The sequence below is a fragment of the Styela clava genome, chromosome 12 (genome assembly GCF_964204865.1).
Source record: "Styela clava chromosome 12, kaStyClav1.hap1.2, whole genome shotgun sequence".
NCBI lineage: Eukaryota > Metazoa > Chordata > Ascidiacea > Stolidobranchia > Styelidae > Styela > Styela clava.
The window spans coordinates 2,551,400-2,572,414 of NC_135261.1; the positions used below are offsets into that span (position 1 = coordinate 2,551,400).

The following is a 21,015-nucleotide window of genomic DNA, read 5'->3' on the forward strand; positions in this document are numbered from 1 at the left end:
TCCGCCATCTTGGTTCACATACTTTGGGGAGTACCGAATTTCCATATTTATCACGGGTAGAAGGAAGTCTTTAAGACAGCTCAACCATTTGGCTAACCACGGCCTCTTGTCCGATAACCAGTCGTGATTTCGTAACAAGGGTATTTAATCTGTTATGAAACCTATAACAAGCCCGGTGTGACGTGTCTCCTATCCAAAGTACATTCAGACATGTGATATAGATAACAGATCAGCTGACGTGGGTGCATGAAAAAGGTAAACAGAATAGAAAATTGTGTTTTACCTGTAATAAAATGGCGGTCAGCAAAGCCATATAAATTCGCGTGCGTTTGATGCATTTGTCTCTTCTGGTAACAGTTAGGAACGCGGATGAGTATGTGGTCCTAACCACCTGAATGACTTATGTTTATTTTAAAAATCGTTAAATCCGCGGCTTACTTTTATATGCGTGTTAACAGGCAGTTCGAGTTTTTCTTCAGGTCTTTTAATTTTATCTGCGGAATTTTACCGCATCTGCAATCGTACTGTGCACACCATTAATACAGAACATTGTTATTTCGTACCGTGCGCATATTTTTACTACGAGGTCATGAAAATAGTCATGCACTGTTCGGAATTTTGCTTCTACAAATATGGTGACCCCACTTTAGGGTCCAAAAAGCGTTCCAAGCTACGAAAATATGCTATAAATGATTCAGAAGAGGGCATTGTTTTACATTTCGAAATAACAGGGGGTACGATAGCATTTCCCTGTAGATAGCTATTGAATTTTGATATAGAACAGTGGTTCTCAACCTTCTTTTTTTCATGGCCCATTTTCGTTGCACAAAAATTTTGTGGCCCACTAACATTTTCATGCGGGGGAAAAACTTCAAAAAAAAAACATAGTTTTCTTTCTGCAAAAATCGACGAAAAATTACCACCCTGTAACAAAAGAATGCATCATCTACTACCATCAAATTTAACTAACTTTATTGACAACTCTAGCGATTTTTAATAGGGTTGTGGCCCACTTGAGAATGTTCCTGTGGGCCATGGCCCACTGGTTGAGAACCGGTGATATAGGCATACGGAACATAGTTTAAAGCCGATCCCGTCATAATTTACGTTTAAAGATGTAAAATCGTATTATAAATGCATAAGTTCATCATTTTCAGCATTTCAAAATAAAATTTTCAGTTTTACGTTACAGATGATACTGCGATAGAGTATATCAATTTTACCTAACAAAAAAATGGCGAATACCGGCAAAGATACCGAAGTGTTGTACAAACTCGGCACTTTCAAATGGAACATCCCAAGCTTAAATCCCAAATCTCTCGCTCTTATACTAAGTCCCTTAATTGTCGCCCTACTCGGGGCTTCATCCCGTGGCGATATTTTAGTATATTTCGTCCTCGCTTGGATGAATTGGGATAAGTTTTCGATCACTGGAAACAACACGGAGACGAACGTAACTGATTCGTCGTCAGATGGTTTATTACAAAACAATCAGAAGACGACAATTGAGTCTGACGTCATAAGAAGCCCGGTAGATGATTTTCTTCATCAGTACAAGTTGGATAACGTTTACTACGTCGTTCCAGCGGCAATTTTGTTGTCCTATGTCATATTTTTTGGACTGGGAGGATATTTACAATGGTAAGACATTAGTCTAAGTATTTAATTTAAATCCCATCTCATTATTATGCATTTTTTCACGAATTCGTTATGAAAAAAGCTCTAGCAGCAAACTATTCTGGCATGACCACGTCGTTAATTGTCTGTTCATTTTTCTTCGATTCTGTTTATCTAAGGTTTGTGAGATTCCTAATTACCAAGTTAGACGGTATCAGCTAATGGTTCCGGAAAACGTAGATTTTTGAGGGTCTTAAAACCGTTTCCAGTTACGATAATTGTCAATGCATGGTACTGAAGAATGCTTTTTCGTGTTTCGACCCTCAACCACCTCTAGTACGGAGCAATATATTTTCAGACGGATCGGCCTAGCTCACCTACCCAGTTTAATTACATAGTTGGTGTTTCGAGGGAAGCTAATGTTGGTTTGAGTATACTGCACCTATAAAATAATAACATTAGTTTTGTATTTTCATATGGGAATTCTTTGATGACTTTTTATGATGTGTGTTAATGCTTTCTCTCCGAACCCGACAATAGGCACTAATCTACAGCCAAATTATTTAATTAACCTTCAAGGCAACAGGGGCGTATCCTTTGGGATTGGGGGTCGTAACCCTCACTCCTCCCTCCCCGTTTTCAAAAGTAAATAAAGCATTTTCTTGTGTCATAGCCTTTTTTCGTAGTATGAAACGTTTTTTTAGACATCAAGATTCTTGAAAACCCATGTAAAACCCAAGTACATGCCGGACCCGCTAGCTGATAAAGTCTTGTTTGGCAAGAAAAACGACTCATGGTTTCGACTTCTTTAATTTCTTTCATTTACAGGTATTATTACATCCAACGTAGGGACATTCCAGAAACATGGAAATGCCAACCGAAGAGATTCCTCTCTAAAAAGGTTTGTGTTCATGGTTAACTGGGTGATTCAGGAACGCCATTGTATGGGCCACTACCTCAACTGTTTCATTGGAGGGTTCGCATATTCGAATCCCGCTGGAGCTGACTAATTGCGACGCGATTATTGGAATCCTGGCCGTCGTAGGTTGATTCACGTAACCGCTGTTCAGTTACAATATTCTCCACCACCAAGTCCACAAATAACAGGCTAACTAACAACATACCCGAGACTGGTAACCGGACAAGAGGACGTGGTTCATCAGATGGATAGGTTACATTGTCGACTTTCATCTTTTAAGGGAGAAATAGGAAAATCCTACTATCTTGTTCAAGTCCATTCATCTGATACCTCAAAATAGATAAATATAGTCCCATACCCCCACCCCTTGTAACCAGGCCAAAGACTGTAGTGCGTGTCATAATAATTGGCTAACTAATCCCATAACAGGACGAGAGGCCGTGGATTATCATAGAAATAAGCCGTCATATCGGCTTTCCTCTCCTCCAGGATAAATATGTAAATCTTATTTTGTAACTGCTGGTCAGTTTCTCCGCCATCAAGTTCATTCATCTGATACTTTAAAATAGATAAATATATGACGTTCCAGAAGTGTGTGTACCAATACGGAGGTAACTAATTTTGTTCGCCTCGTTTACATCAAGTTGTGTAAAGGGACTTAAACCTACGGGCAGGGATATTCACTTAGCTAACACAGACAGTCCCCGAACTCGTAATAGAACTAAAATAAGGAAAATCGGAAACAAAAATTATGACCTAACCTTGTACACACACTACAGTAGTACCAAATATATTACCACACACCGACCCTGACTGATGACTGGGCCAGAGGCAGTAGCTTGTCATATGTTCAAGTCTTCTTATCTCCCGGGGTAAATACAAAAAACATATTCTAACATACGAAAATTATTCTTATTTTCTCATCCAGGATGAAAGACATGAAATTCTTCTTGGTGCTAGCAATCTTGTTCTTGGGGCGACATTATCCGGATTTCTGGCAACCCTGATCACCAACGGAGCAAATATATCTACTTTATACTTCTCCATCGCTGAACATGGATGGATGTATTTCATCGTCTCGACCGCTCTGACTTTCCTATTTCAAGATGCCGCAGCGTATTATGTGCACAGGTAGGTGTAGTTGAATTCTAAACTGGGGGAACGTTACGGGTTACGACACGTTAAAACAATTTATGCTGGTAGTGGTAATTCCTCTAAATAAACGATTTTTTGTTGGATTTAGTACCGAGTATTTGATTTATGCTTCAAAAGACGATATTATCTTCAACTTTTCTCAATATTGGGGAGTATCTTTGTAATTATCCCCCTAACAAAACAAAATAACTGTTCTTGATCAATATTTGTTGAATGGTTTTATTTTTTACATGCAACGCCCATAGTGATAAAATAATCATTTATAAATTTGACATATCTCCCACATAGATGTAAATGGCGTGTGTTTACGATTATAAAACTGTTTTCATCCAAGCGTACCCAGTTTACGTCACCCAGATTAAGTATCTATCTATGAATCAGTTTTCCAAGCCAGGCTGTAGATTCCCATTAATGTGACCCATTTTATGCGTTTATCGTTTGAAATAGCATTTTTTATGTGAAATAGTGAAATTCCTTGCGATTTGCTAGATTTTGACACTCTTGATACGCCATCAATACGGGATATCTCTAAAAGTAACCAATATATACCATACCCAGCGCGCGTCATCAGTTCCCATCAATATGACCAATTGTATGCGTTTATTATTTGAAATAGCAGTTTTTTTGCGTATTTTTTTGCGATTTGCTAGATTTTGGTGACATCATCGATCGATACGGGATATCTCTAAAAGTAACCAACATAGGTATACCATACCCACTTTACGTCATCCTGTTTGACTATCTCTCTATGATTCAGTTTGTCAAGCCAGTCTGTAGGTTCTCATCAATATGATGATTTGCTAGGTTTTTGTGACACTCCTGATCGTCATCGTCAAGGCAAGATTCCCACCAATATGACCCATTTTAAGCTTTTATCGTTTAAAAAAAGCAATTTTTCGTGAAATTCTTTGTGATTGGCTAGATTTTGATGACACTCTTGATACGCCATCGATACGAGATATCTCTAAAAGTAACCAATATATACCATACCCACTTTACGTCATCCTGATTAACTACCTCTCTATGATTCAATTCGACAAGCCAGTCGGCTGTCAGTTCCTATCAATATGACCAATTGTATGCGTTTATTATTTGAAATATCATTTTTTGTGGATTTTTTTGCGATTTGCTAGAATTTGGTGACATCATCGACCGATACGGGATATCTCTAAAGGTAACCAACATATATGTACCACACCCACTTTACGTCATCCTGATTTGATATCTGTCTATGATTCAGTTTGCCGCGCCAGTCTGTAGGTTCTCATCAATAAAGCCCATTTTGTGCGTTTTTCGTTTGAGATATCAATTTTCCACAGATATTTTATTGTAAAACCTGGATGGTATATTGAACGCCTTCAGTTGTGTGTTTTAGGTAAATAACATTGTTTACAAAAACGTCATCCTAAATGAATATCTGTGATTAAATAAAAGTCAGACTGCATGTTTCCATCATAATCGTCGATTTCATTGATAGATATATATCATAATTAATTGTTTTAATCATTAAGAGTTACATTTATCAGACGAGCTGATTTGCTGGAATTTCTTGACACTCTGTAATACGTCATCGATAGAGGATATCTCTAAAAGGGGCGCAACCTATTTACGATAATAAAGTATTTACGTCACTGTAAACCGCTATCTGTCATATTTTACACATATGTTATATGCGGGTCCCAACCGCAACAACCTATTTTATGCGTGTGTAATTAAAATTTTCTTTACTTTACCACGATATTTTCATCGCGGAGATACGTTCTTGGGACAAGATTACTTGCCAGATTTCATGTAATTTTTTACGCATAAGTCAAGCTGCGGGTTCTCATCGTAAAGACTTATTTTATGCGCGTATCATTTTAAACATCTCCCATTTTTGTCACTGATATATACGTGCTTGGGACGAGATTTTTTTTTAGCCATTCAAGGCTAATTCAATTTTAACACACAATTTCTATTGAGTTATTGATGAAACATGTTTTATATTGTGTGTGAACGCTCTCGAAAACTGTCTGGGTGATTGATTCTATGTTTTCAGTAATTTATGACAATATTCAATCCATCACAACAAAAAAGTCACATATAATTGAACATCTTCCAAGTATTCGAGATTCGATTTGAAAATAATTTTCAAAAAAAAAAAAATGAATAAAATGGATAATCAGGCTTTCAAGAATGTCCCTATCTAACCACGACGTATTTGAGACACCGTCGTTTGTTTCCGTTTCTCCAATACTTCACTTTACTTGGAATACTTTTTGATGATTTCGATTTTGATTTGAACTAAGATGTTCAACATTCCTAGCAGTAATAACTAACGTTCCTTTTACCGTTAAATTCAGTTTGAAGTTGAATTCGGTTTACCGTTAAATTCGGTTTGAAGTTAAATTTGGTTTGAAGTTAAATTCGGTTTGACGTTCAATTCGGTTTACCGTTTAATTCGGTTTGACGTTGAATTCGGTTTGACGTTAAATTCGGTTTGATTTCAAATTCGGTTTGAAGTTAAATTCGGTTTACCGTTAAATTCGGTTTGACATTCCATTTTTGAACAACCTTTTCTTACGACTGCACAAGCTTTCAGTGTTGTGTTGTGTACAAATAGGACAAGTTATGAACAAGTGCAACACCACGTTTTGAGACGCCGTCGATTTCATAGGATTCCATTCTCTTTAATGCTGAAACTAATGCTTTACGACCCGCTGAAAACGACTTTCGGTATTCAAGGCAAACATTGTGGCTGCAAACGTGCTGAATTGCTTGTCAAGGATATTCTAAATGTTTTATCAAATTTTGATGACGCAGTTCGGGTCCTTGGGAAAATGTCTGTGTACACTGTAAAAAATATGCGGAAATTTAACTGGTATTTAGTGGTATTGTAAAAGACGGTTTCAGGCGACGTTGTGAGAAGCTAATTTCGTATGCAAGTTTGCTGGACATGAGCTACCGACTAAAAGTTAAGCGATTGACATTCCAATCGATAAATACATTTTTATAAATATCCACTCGAGGGAAGGTTCTGAACCATTACCTAAAAGTGGAAAGATTACTGATAGAGGAGATCCATGCTACATATGGCTCGTTATGATCTATATGTTTTTGTTTAAGTTGACTTAAAGCAATTTCCCAAGCCCTCAACTGACAGAGTACTGATAGAAGAGTTGCAAGTTTGCTCAAAGAATCGTCACCATTGGATTTAAATTCATGATAGGAGGGTTGTAGTCTGCCACTGGTACTCTAAAATGCATATGTAGGGTTTATCCTAATATATAAATTAGCTCTGCATTCGAATGCAATCTATTATGCGGAATTGATCGAACCCGTTTGTTTTATTGATCGTCTCAAATCAGTCGGCATTTGGTGTTGCGAAATGGGTGCTTAACTTTGCTCTCAGAGAAGAGTCTTATTTACTTCTGAGTAAGTTTTGAGTGATCCTACATCGAGCAAATAAACTCCTATGTGAGGTTACTTTAAGCAAACTCAATTTACCTGATCATTTTTAAAAGTGTATTCAATTGCGCCGTCGGTCTCAGTTTTATCATTTGGCCTTGTCCTAATATTTACCAAACTATAATAATCGCAAACACAACGATAAAATTGAGCAAACAATTCACAGATGTGGAACTTTAAGCTACTAACCTTTGTCTTACTTTTAGGCGGTTTTCACTGTTTTTGCTCGTTTTGGCAAGGTTTCTAGTACTTTTTGACGGTTTTTCACTGTCTTTGCACTTTTTGGCAAGGTTTTTAGTACTTTTTGACGGTTTTTACTGCTTTTTACTCATGGCCATATGTTTATCATTTCAGTGGTATTTATAGTGTTATTTTGTTTAGTAGATTTCAAATCACATTATGTTCAAACAATTCATGCTCAGCAAAGTGAAAACGCCCTGTGAATAACCTTTTTAAGAAATGAAACTGCGAAGAGGGTTAAAAAAGTAGAATCAGTTTTGCAGCTAGCTTTGTGGCCCCCTTAAACTGCTCTAGATGGCCCGCCGTTGATAAAGGCGCTAACATAAGTTTTTTTGGCGCTCCCGAAGTATGTGCACAAAGATGGCGCACAGCCTGAACACTAACCTGGTACACATACTATGTTCAGGTTAGATATGTGCACCAAGATGGCGCACAACCTGAATCCTAACCTGGTACACATACTATGTTCAGGTTAAGTATGTGCATCAAGATGACGCACAACCTGAACCCTAACCTGGTACTTATACTATGTTCAGGTTAAGTATGTGCACCAAGATGGCGCACAACCTGAACACTAACCTGGTACACATACTATGTTCAGGTTAGATATGTGCACCAAGATGGCGCACAACCTGAATCCTAACCTGGTACACATACTATGTTCAGGTTAAGTATGTGCACCAAGATGGCGCACAACCTAAACACTAACCTGGTACACATACTATGTTCAGGTTAGATATGTGCACCAAGATGGCGCACAACCTGAATCCTAACCTGGTACACATACTATGTTCAGGTTAAGTATGTGCACCAAGATGACGCACAACCTGAATTCTGACCTGGCACACATAATATGTTCAGGTTGTGCGCCATCTTGGTACACATACTTCTGAAGCTCCATTTTTTTTTGCTGCGAACAAGACACTTAAATTAAATAGAATATTCATCTTTATCCTTGCACAGCGGCCTTGCAATATACGCATGCGGATCCACTTGCGCAAAGGAATAGAGTACATAGTGATTTCCAACCGTAGGCCCGTGAAGGTAGTCCACCATGCTAGGCGCTGATCTTATTTTTACTAGAAAACTCCCCGTTCTTCTTAGTTTCATTGCGTAATAAGGTTTTTCTATAGGTTGTTACTTATCGATTTTAATCGGTAAGTATGTTGATAGGTATTTGGGTGCTCCCGAAGTATGCGAATCAAGATGGCGGACATCGGAACGTAACAGGTTAGGGTTAGGCGATAATTTTTTTCCAATTTTCCTTATTTTAGTCCTATTATCAGTTCGAAGACTAGCCAAGAGCCTCCCGTAGTATTTATACCTAAAATTATGGCCTAACCCTAACCTAGTACACATATTACATTCCGATGTCCGCCATCTTGGTTCGCATACTTCGGGAGCCCCGGTATTTGTCTGTTTGTCTGTCTGTCTGTTAGATGCACGTTATATCTCACGAAAGCGAGATTAAATCTGCTCCAGATTTTGCATATGCATTCATCATATGTCGGACCAGAAGCCTATTGATTTTGGACAAATTATGTCTTAGAGTTAGCGAGTTATTAATTAATTAGTGGTGGGACACAAGGTGTCACTATGGAGTAAGAGCGCTGTTTTGGGGGATCCCCTAACTTTCGATCGATAAGTCTTCGGTCTCTGACCAATATTCTCGTTTTCTCTTTGTTTTGGAATCTACAAATCAAATTAACACTATAAATACCACTGGAATGATATTAGGGCTGGGCATTTCGAATCGAATAGCAAATTATTCGAATCGGTTGAGAGCAAAATTCCGAATCGCCGCCATCTTGTTTTTTCTTTCCGCCATTGGTCGAGGTGAATTCCCCCAATTTTTTTTCCATTGAAGTCATATTTTTTTAACACAATTCTAACATATGACTATTTTCTGTAGTGAGTTATTGATAAAACGTATTTGTTATTGTGTGTGAACGCTCAGTAATCGATCTGAGTGATGTATTCTATGTCTTCAGTAATTCATTTGTTGAGAGGACCAATTACAATAAAAAAGTCGCTTACAATTATATATTTTCAAGTATTCGAGATTCGATTCGAAAAAAATATTCGATTTGATTCTGAAATCACAAGATATTCGAAAATGCCCAGCCCTAAATGATATACGAGAATACCGGTCGGAGACCGAAGACTTATCGATCGAAACTGCGGTTTCGATTTGTGACTCTATGGGGACACCGCGTCTCCCATCACTAATTAATTAATACCTCGCTAATTATACGACATAATTCATCCAAAATCAATAGGCTTCTGGTCCGAGATATGATGAATGCACATGCAAAATTTGGAGCAGATTCAACCACGCCTTCGTGAGATATCGCGTGCATCTAACAGCCAAACAGACAATTAATCACCTATCAACATACTTACCGATTTAAAGATCGATAAGTAACAAGGGGGGCATATCGGGTCACGGGATATAGAAGATTGGGAATACTGGAATAGAGCAAGGGACGGTCATTAACTGATAGTAATATTTCGTTGAATACCAAGTAAAAGCCTTTTCATTTCAGGACTCTTCACTGGCCTTATTTCTACAAGAAATTCCACAAGTATCATCACAGATATCATTCACCCACGGCCTTCAGTGCAGTAGCGATGCATCCTGTGGAATTCCTAACTCTTCAGGTATTTTAGTTTATTGGAAACGAAACGGACTTTTGGATCGGATCGTCTTTGTTAATTATTGTTTTCCATGCACTCAACGAATTAAAAAATTCTTACAATGCAAAATTATTTTAGTGCTCCGTTTTGTAAATTTGTTGTATTTTCGTTTTTCACGGCAACACCTACATGTCCGGTACACTTCTGCGTATGACATTCGGTAAAGGGCTATTCCTTCTTTTTTTTTACAAATTCCTGCCGAGTTCTACACGGCGCGATAATATGTCACCCAAATTTGTTGTATTTTTGTACCTACGGGAACACCTTTGAATGACATCCGGTACGCTTTTTCATGTGACTTTCGGCACAAATCTTTAAAAATAGCGTCCAGTTACCAATTTAAGTGAAGTATTGGGATTTTTTATTATTCCATGCAATGTGGAACTTTTTTAGGACAGCTGTTAAGACAATTTTTCTGCCCCATGTGCATGGAATTTTCCAAAGGATTTGCCCCGATCAATGCTTTTGGCTGTTTTAGTAGGAATTTTCAACTTATTTTGTAACTATGACTCTGATCCATCAAAAACATGGTAAACTCGGACTTCACGGTTCTCCTTTGGATTATGTAAAATCGTACACAGTAAGTGTATAATATTTTAATCTGCAAGAATTTTCTTTTCAGTTCTCACTCATTATACCGATGTTCACTGTTCCTGTCCATTTCGTTGGTTTCCTCGGATGCATTTTCTACAATTACTATTACGGGATGATAGACCATTCAGGTAATGAATTGGAATTTTGTTTTATGACGCTTGTTCACGTCTAGGGCATACCCCCCCCCTGAAAACAGAGAGTTTGAAGTTTAGATGAGATCACGAATAAAATGCGTGCTTACGTATTTTTCTATAATATTTCATTTCTTTTAGGTTTCAGGTTGTTTTAGGTTGATACCCTTTAGGAGTTTAGGTTCTATTTGATTTATGTAATATTCTGTGTAGTATAACAAAATCAAATTTCAATTTCAGGTATTGACTTCGAAGCAATCTGGCCTTGGCAACCACCAGTGCGTTTCCATGACGACCACCATCGATATTTTCACGTCAATTTCGGCTTCAACACTCTGATTTTTGATCGTTTCCATGACACCTTGAGAAAGAGGTCGAGAGCGTACTCCGAGTCTATTTTCGGCGGCAAAGGGCAAGAAAAGGGGACGGAGAGTAGCAGTAATAAAATCGATTGAAGGGATTTTGGGGGTTAGAGTCGGGGGGGGGGGGGGATGGGAGTGGTTGTGTGTGTTTATAAATGCGACATATAGATATGACTTGAGGATACTGATTGTCAAAATGTCGACGCGAAGATATTATGACGTATGTCTCAATGATTTATATGTTGCATTGTTCTTTGTATTATTACGTGTATTTTAGGCGTCACTGACTAGGGTATTGCGTCACAATGCAATTTATATTTCTCTTGGGGTAGAGAAATTTAAAGTCAATGCAGGGTCCCACTTTTTGGTACTCTCGTAGATGTGTACCAGGTTAGGGTTAGGCAATAATTTATTTTGCGATTTTCCTTATTTTAGTTCAATTATGAGTTCGGGGACTGTTTGTGTTAGAGAATTGAATACACCCCCTGTCCATAGGTTTCAGTCCCTTTACACAACTTGATGTAAAATGAGAAAACAAAATTAGTTACCTCCTTCTGGACGTACGCTTAGATAGACGTACGCTTAGAGAAGTAATTTTTGGCAAAATTTTTTTTTTTTAATAAATACTTGGTTAACGTGTAACACACAAATCCATAATTTTTTACTCTAATCGTATTGCTGTCGCATGCAACATGAAGGTGAATCAGTTATTCGCGCTAAACGTTTTTCCCAAAAAGCATTCGTTTCTCCAAAATCTCGTATAGATATGACTTGAGCATACTGAACGTCTTTCGCGTCAATGGTTCCAGAATGAGTTTCACGAATGTATCTTTCCATATTCCGGCAAGCAAATTAAAATGTCAAAATCAAATTTTTGAACAGCTAAAATTATTTCGAATTGGACTAAATTCTAATTTGAAGTTTGATTTGAGTAAATGCTTCTTTTTAGTTTATTTTGCACTTATTTGCTCATAATTAGGCTGTTGACAATCAAATTTGCCGAAATTCCATTCAGCGCCAAGATGTTATGACGTATGTCTCAATGATTTATATGTTTCATCGTTCTTTATATTTTATGTTTTTACGTATTTTATGCTTCACTGATTAAGTTATTGCGTAACAATGCAATTTGTATCCTATAGATCAAGTTTACTTTCGCAATTTTAATGATGTTCTCATAAGTTCCAGATGTAACAATATTGTGCAAATGCAGACAATAGGGACCTCCAGAGGTATGCGCACCAAGATGGCGCACAACCTGAACATAGTATGTGTGTACCGGTTAGGATTCAGGTTGTGCGACATCTTGATGCGCATACTTCTGGAGCACCGACAATAGTTTATCCCAGTGGGGCGCACAGACAATTTGAAGGCGCGTCGGGCTAATTGTTAAGTTTGATCTTGCCGCTTTGTTTTGGATATTACCATTCCTATATTTTGAATATTTACGTTCCATTCACTTTAAAAAAAAAAAAAATTTTCGCCGTACTAACTGTTATTTGTAGCTAGTTATTTTCGAGGTGGGGCACGAGACTTGACAAATTCTAAAAAAGGGGGCGCGGCTCAAAAAGTTTGAGAACAACTGTACTCTATCATATACAACCAACCGGTGTTTGTTGCAAAAAAGTGTATTTAATGAATTTTCCATTTAATTTATTTCAAATAGTTCATATTAAAATCGACATTTTTATCTCAATTTTTTATTGTTTGTTACGTCATCTATTTTGTAACAAAGGATAGCATTTTTTGAAATTATACAAGCAATCTGACATTTGAACGTTATTTGCAAAAAAGTTCAAATTTTAGTTGAAAAATCATATTTCCACCATAATTCGTAATCTTCTGTTACGTCATCTATTACGTAACAAAGGATAGCAATTTTTGAATTTATGCAATCAATCTGACTTGCGAACGTTTACTACCTTTAAAACTTGATAAACAGTTTTAAAGTTCTTGGACAATTGCCCACCTGTCCAAATTCTTATGATCTAATTTAGACTTTTTCTACACAAAACGAAAAATTTGACCAAGAAAACCAAAATTTGGCAAGTTTAACAAAGAACCGTGTTCATTGCGATAGAGTCCTCGCCTGACTTTCCGTCGTAAAATAGTAGGGTGTCCATAATTCCCTTCACGATATAAATTTTGTTATGAAGTCCGTTCTCAATACATCTTAACCAAGTTTTTTTTTTTTTATTCAGTAAATGTTTAGGTACTTTTACCTCATTTAATATATCTGTGAGGGCCAAGACAATATATGGTATCGATTAATTCCCTTTGCAATTTGTATTTTATTTAAAGACCTCATGGACACCCTATATTATTACGTCCCATTTCATGTCAATTTTTTTCTCCATATACTCCCGCGCGTATCTATACCCACTAATTGAGTTCTTCCCCACCTTGAACAAAATAATTTGCGCAGTTGGCTAAGACGCGAAATTTTGATCCGCCAACTTAAAGCAAATAACTAATAAAGATTTTATCAAAATATCTTATAATGACGACTGAGTAATTTACTACTCCCAACGGTTTTTGTGCAAAAAAAGATAATTGTTTTGAAGATTTTCCTAATTAATTACAAAAGTTCAAATCCAAGTTCAAAATGTCATTTTTACCCTAATTTTTCATTTTTTGCTACGTCATCTATTTCGTAACAAAGATGAGCATTTTTCAAAATTATAGAATCAATCTGACTTGCGAACGTTTACTACTTATGAAATTTCAAGCCATCAACAGTTTTGAAGTGCTCGCACAATTGCCCGCCCGTCCCAATTCTGGTATTCTAATTTTGACTCTTTCTAGAAAAAACAAAAAATCCGACCCAGAAAACCAAAATCTGACAAGTTTAACAAAGAACCGTATTCATTGCGAGAGAGTTCTTGCCTGACTTTCCGTCGTAAAATAGTAGGATATCCATAAACTCCCTTCACAATTTTGCTATGAAAACAGTTCTTAATATACCTCAACCAGGTTTGTTGTATTTTAATCAGTAAATGTTCAAGTATTTTTACTTCATTTAATACATCTTTAAAGGCAAAAACAATATATGGTATCGATATAAGTTTGAGACTTTATGGATACCCTATCATATTACGTCCCATTTCACGTCAATTTTCTCTTCCATATACTCCCGCGCGTGCTTTTACCCCCTAATTGAGTTCTTCCCCACTATGAACAAAATAATTTGCGCAGTTGGCTAAGACGAGAAATTTTGATTCGCCAACTTAAAGCAAATAACTAATCAAGATTTTATCAAAATATCTTACAATGACGACTGTATAGTCTGAGTAATTTACGACAACCAACGGTTTTTGTGCAAAAAAAGATATTTTTTTGAAGATTTTTATAATTAATTGCAAAACGAGTTCAAATCCAAGTTCAAAATGTCATTTTTACCCTATTTTTTTATTCTTTGTTACGAATGGTTGTTACGTCATCTATTTCGTAACAAATGAGAGCATTTTTTGAAATCATACAATCAATCTGACATGAGAAGCTTGACGCCGCGAACAGTAATTAATTCATCGGAAAATTCCATCAAAATATCTTGCAATGACGACTGTTTAGTCTGAGTAATTGACCACATATTTCCAGTGTGCTATTTATTCAATGAAATAAATTATTAATTTAAAATTTTGGTCCTTATTTGGAGTTGCTTGTCGAACAGGGAGCTTTCTCTATACGTCCTGAGAACTGCGGATTATGGGAGTCGGAGTTAGGCATGCTCTGATACTTACTAGCATAGGTTCTCAGAAAACTAGGCCTTCAACGATCTATTGTGATAAATATTATCTTGGCTGATTGAGTAACTGTTCAAAAAAGCAATCACGGCAATAATAAATTTGATAAGGACCTTACTTGAGCCGCAATTTTTAAATACAAGGCAGCAAACCCCCGTCATTAAACGAGAATATCGGTCGGAGACCGGAGACTTATCGATCGAAACTGCGGTTTTGATTCATGACTCTATAGTGATACCGCATATCCCATCACTAATTAATTAATAACTCGCTAATTATACGACATAATTCATCCAAAATCAATAGGCTTTTGGTCCGAGATATAATGAATGCACATGCAAAATTTTGAGCAGTTTAACCTCGTCTTCTTGAGATATCGCGTTCATCTAACAGACAGACAGACAGACAACCTATCAACATACTTACCGATTTTAAGATCGATAAGTAATAAAGTAATTTTATTTTACTCAGGAACATGAATCGCTAAGTAACAATGTGGGGAATAAATTATAAATAATAGTCAATCTGCCTCCTCGCGGCCTCCTTAACAGCAAGAGTTTGAGAACTCATGCCTTGTAGATATTGTAGTAGAAGTATTATTGGACTCTACTGAGGAGAGAATAAAGCTTTGTGCAGTTTGGGAAAGCCTATAGGGATAATCTTGTAATTTTGTTAAGTTTTGACTGTTGTTTTTGATAGTAATATTATTAATCGTATCAAAACCAGATAATTCAAAATTTCCTGAAATCATAAACCGTCAAAACAAGTTTTTCCCTGGACATAATTGAGTTAAATAGCCTCAAGCCATATCACAATGACGAACCAGTTTTAATATAATTTATCTGTGTTCCATACTTGATTAGTACATTTTTATCTATTGGTAATTAGTATATAATCTACTAAATATAACTGATTTTTATCCTATCCGGTTGGATCATTTTATTGTATCGCTGACAATAAAGAGATTGCCTCGTTTAAGTGTGTCTAACAGACTGGGGATCGTTGCAGACGTTAGAGTGGTATTCGTCCTCTGACAACAGAGGAAACATTCTCTCTACCAACAAACAAAACATTAGCCAGAATATACTATCTTGGCTATAAGCCTTCCACTAACAAAGTATTCTAATAGTCAAAACCAGGAGCGTAGCGCAGGAACCTTTCCCCGTTTAAAATGCAAAGAAAGACATTTCCCGGACAAGATAGCCGTTACGGTCTAACTTAACAATTAGCATTTTCCATTCGTGTCTTCAAAAATTACGACTACAGCTTTTACGCATATGATTCCCGTTGAAAATATCGATGAAAAAACGTCATAATGACCCTGATTGTTACATTGTGCTTTTTATCATTATAAAAACGTTAGCCTAGCTGTTGTAAATGAACTGTTTTTTATTCATAGCTTTTCATATTGAGTCCTAAGTCTCCGGCTCAGTAACCAAATCTATTATCTGAAACTGGCCCACTCAAAACAGTATCCCTTCTCTACTGCGAGAGATACGCCGAGTTTACTTCGGAAATATGGAATTTCTTTTATTTCCAACTCGCGACACAATCATATTCATTAATACAAATCAGTGAAAAGAAAATCCAACTTTAATACCGCACTTAAATAATTTTTGACATTTTCGTGTTGCTTAATAATACAGTTAGTGATGTTCATTTGAATTAAACGCCACGAGAGATAAATTTGCAATAAACTAATCATTTTTGAAAAAATGAGATGTCAGTTGACGGTCAGAATAAATCGTAACCGTTAACCATGTAAAATCGGTAGACAGATTAACAATCCCAACCCTAGTGATTACATGAGTCATAAACTGCCTAAATTAACCAATACATTTAGTCAGGCTAAAAGCAATTTTCAGAATACGTTTCCTTGAACCCTATTTATAAAGCTAGTAGCGGAGTTACAATTTCGCCAATCATGCCCAAACGTATGGTTCCAAAGCGAAACTAACCATGATCAAATATATCACTCTGGTGCTGTGTTTCTCAACCCGAGTCCGCGGAACGTTTGAATGAGTCCGCAACGAGCCAGAAATTCACTGCGGACTGCAAACGTTTTTGCGAAACCTAACTATCAGCCAAGTTACGATTTTTAAGGTAAAATTTACATAAAACATAAAAGGCAAGTTTATTCACATAACAATATTCGAGACAATAATTACTGGTTAATGAGTAGGACTGGGCGGTGACCGTACATTTGAACCCACGTACATTTGAACCCATGTCTATATCCGCGGGTTCAATCAATATGCGGGTGCTGAAACCCATGGGTTAGGGTTAGTATGGGTTCAACTATCCGTACAACAAAAAAAATTCCATAGGTGCAATAGTATGCAGGTGAAATTGTCATGGGTTCAAATGTGCGTGGGTTTAAATGTAATGGAACCGGACTGGGCATATATTCGAATACTCAACTATCAGAATAGCAATTTACTATTCGAAAATTTGGTAACAGGTGACGCGTCGCTTAATCAAGCGATTGGATTTCACAACTCGCAGATTTCCGACGAATACACGAGTCTGCACACACTTGATGGATACTTTATAGTGGTGTTTCTCGCCATTTCGAACAACGAGGAATGGTTCTGGTAGGTGTCAACCCAAATTTTCTAAATTGAAAAGCGGCAATACAAAATATTAAAAATAAAACGGAGAACACCATAAGTTTTATTTTATGATGGTCCGCGACCGATTAAAAACGCTTTTTTAGACATTGCAAATCGCAAAATGCCGGGTGCTTTTCCTTAGGATTCCTTAGGATACGAATCAAAACAAAATACAATCGAGCACTTTACCACGCGTTGCTTTTATTTCGTCAACACAACTGCAGATTAAAATCATCACAATTAAATTAATAATGAAGCAAGGTTAATATGTATTTTTGATTTACTAATATACTTTAAATATATTTTTAATAAGTGCTAAATCAAGTTGTACTTTCTGGAACTTTATAGCAAATAGTAGAATTTTTCTAACGGCGATAACAAATTCGGAATATCGCAAAAAATATTTATCAAAACTAAATATAATCGGGCAATATTATTCTCACATTATTATGTTGGCAGATTGTCGTGGCATTTTAAAGAAGTAATGCTTTCATATTGTCGTAAGTCGACGCAACCGCGAGTTGAACACAATCGCGACCATGAACACAATTAAATTAAAATAGAAAGACATTTTAAATTCTCGTCGTTGTCATGGATTGAATATTGTGCGACGGAAACGACCATTATACACTAAAAAAGTCGGCTCTTTTAACGAGCGCGCAATTGCTTTAATTGCTTCTTCTCACAGAGTACGGTTGCAATGAAGGCACCTGGAGTCCGCAAAGATTTTCGCCGGTGAGAAAATAGTCCGCGACCAAAAAAGGTTGGGAAACGCTGCTCTGGTGACATGTTTATAATCCTTTCTACGTGGGAATTCTGCTAGTTACCGAAGTTCAAATAGTTTGATTACCAGATTTCCGGAGATGATGATCTTTGATTCCGATAAAGAAAACCTCGCAGAACTGCATATTCAGTGGCGTATCTACGTGAAATGGTGCCCATGGCAAAATTAAAGCTATCTCACTGCGCATATTATGAAGGCGCATACTGGACGGGGACCAGTCTACATACATTGCTTACAAATCATCGTTGAGTGTTTATTAGCATAATATTTTCGTATTTCCTTTTTATGAGAACTTTTTTGATCCAACTATGAATTTTCACTTTAATTGATTTCCTGTGTCGTAATAATGAAAAGCATCTTTTAAAATTCAAGTAATGAGATTCTAAGATTTGTTATCCTCTTAAAAATAGGCATTGGCGTGTATAAAATTGGGGAGGATTTTCATATGCTCATTGATTTTAATAATCTACTTGGGGGACGATCTTTGTGTGATATAGTATAGGTCCTATAGAAGGTCTTCATACGATCCTGTTCATCTGGTTGGACCAAAATTTCGCCAAACATAAGGTCCACTGAGCTTTTTACACAATTATAAATTCTAGGGTGTCATTCTTACTCGAGGGACCACTGGGCGCAGTTTAACGTCGTGTCCAGGACAGTAAATGCAACTATATGTTACAAATTCTTCGTGGATATGCTATATATACACTTGAGAACTCAGGTTTACGTTATTTTACACTACGTTGGTTTAACATTTGCCCCGAACAAATTTCTAGACTAGTGATTTTTGACGGGGGTTCTGCCAGTATTGTCCATGGGTCTCTCAAGTTTTCATTCAAATCCATCCATTCAAGTCTATAGTCCACATCAATATATGTGTATTGTTTAAATATAATACTATTAGTTTTGTCACTTTGTCGCTACAATTTGAAGATTATTTTGTTTTGCCAGTTTCAGGCTTTCATTGCACAACGGTTCCGTGATCCCCGGAAGGTTTCATAAGAGTTCCGCTCTACCAGGAAAGTTTGAAATCACTTATCTAGATACTAGACAGCCGTACACCTAATTATTGCTGATATTCTGATTTTCATTATTTTAGTTCTATTACGAGTTCGGGGATTGTCTGTGTTAGCCAAGTGAAATTGCAAAAGTGAACTTGATATATATATGGGATACAAATAGCATTGTTACGCAATAACTTAATCAGTGAAGCATAAAATACGTAATAAGATAAAATATAAAGAACAATGCAACATATAAATCATTGAGACATACGTCATAACATCTTCGCGCCAAATCGAAAGCGACGCTCCGGAAAGAGCGGTTATATAAAAATCACCAATTCCTGGTATATGTTGCACACTTTTATTTGACTCGAAATGCATATATGGATCAATATGTTGTTTGTATTTTTCTTCTTGTTGTCACTGTATAAAAAAAATTCGCTTTTCTCATTCAATAATGGACCAACCAATCGCTTTGAAATGTTCAGTGGTTAACGATTGTATTTTATTTGTTGGGGGGGGGGGAGGCACAGCGCAAAGGGCCCAAGCGGTTAGAATTTAGAAATTTAAGCCGCAAAACCAAAAGCTGCATTGCAAAACCAGTAATGCACATCTCATAACGTTGATGTTAGTTCTGCTCAAATCGTTTTGTTGCGTAACAATGCCAGGGAGTCGTCGATTTTTGGCGTCTTGTGGTTTGATCGCACCGGCAAAATTACGAAGGCTGTCAAAATGATGTCGAAAGTAAAAACTCTCAGTGGCGCACAGAAACGCAGAAGAGAAAGCACGTATGAAAAAATTAAAGTAACCAAGATAAACGGCAAATTTTAGGTTACCACTGCCTTTTAATAGCGTCATGTTATGCTTTTTGACGAAACAAAAAAAAAACGTTGTTTTAGCTCATGTCCGAGAGTTTTTAAGGTCATTTCCACAAAATATTTTTGCGGGGGGGCCCACGAGAGTCTTGCTACGCCACTGCATAAGGCTATTACTTATATTCAATCTCAAGTATTTCTGTGCGCTGTATGGGATTCGTGTTTGTGTGTACTGTGACGTCATCAAAATTTGCGCATCTTGTGGCGGTTCCGCAAAAGCATATCAGCGGATCTCAAGCTCCGTTAAATTCACGTTGAAACTGAATCATGAAGAATGTATCATCGTCATGGGACCTGAGAAAGCTATGACAGTCCCTGTGCCGATGCCGCATATGATTTTCGAGGAATTGGTAATGAAATATTTCGTTTTGCTCTCCTCGTCCAAAACTTCAAATACTTGAGCATAATGAAAAACTCTCTCATTAGCTACTGGACCAATCGCTTGGAATTTTTTAGTTTTCTAGAATTATATATTTCGCTAATTGTTCTCGAGACTTGTTGCAATCCCATTCGCTCCATGGTTTCTGACTAGCCTGTGAAGTTCGGCCACGAATGTTTTTTTTTAGAATAGCATCACTTATCCCGCAACAGAGGCGGTCATACGCGTTGTGTTTTGTAACAAAACTAACGCAGAAGTAACGACAGGTCAAAGGGTATGAATGTCGGTGATTGCAAAGGGAGATCACCACATTCGCTCTAAAAACGGAGCCTAACAAATCTGCGAAGTTTGACTATTCACAGCAAGGCATTTTTGTCGGTTGGCCAAATACCAACTTTAGACATCAAGCTGGACAACATGAAAAATTTTCGAGGGAAAGACAATGAAATGCCGCTA

General features: G+C 37.0%; 1 protein-coding gene across 1 annotated transcript; it reads left to right on the top strand.

Moving 5' to 3' along the window:
- Positions 1–1,187: 1,187 nt before the first annotated feature.
- LOC120329567 (lathosterol oxidase-like) lies at positions 1,188–11,269 on the top strand. Its single transcript, XM_039396220.2, has 6 exons — positions 1,188–1,641; positions 2,446–2,518; positions 3,465–3,667; positions 9,925–10,039; positions 10,698–10,797; positions 11,041–11,269. The coding sequence occupies exons 1-6, from the start codon at positions 1,235–1,237 to the stop codon at positions 11,253–11,255; spliced, it is 1,113 nt and encodes a 370-aa protein (XP_039252154.2). The 5' UTR covers positions 1,188–1,234; the 3' UTR covers positions 11,256–11,269.
- Positions 11,270–21,015: the final 9,746 nt, after the last annotated feature.

Coding starts and splice junctions, on each gene's coding strand:
- LOC120329567 (XM_039396220.2), top strand. CDS start 1,235: ATGGCGAATACCGGCAAAGATACCGAAGTGTTGTACAAACTCGGCACT. Junction 2,519..3,464: donor AGAGATTCCTCTCTAAAAAG/GTTTGTGTTCAT, acceptor TTTCTCATCCAG/GATGAAAGACATGAAATTCT. Junction 10,040..10,697: donor TGGAATTCCTAACTCTTCAG/GTATTTTAGTTT, acceptor TTTTCTTTTCAG/TTCTCACTCATTATACCGAT.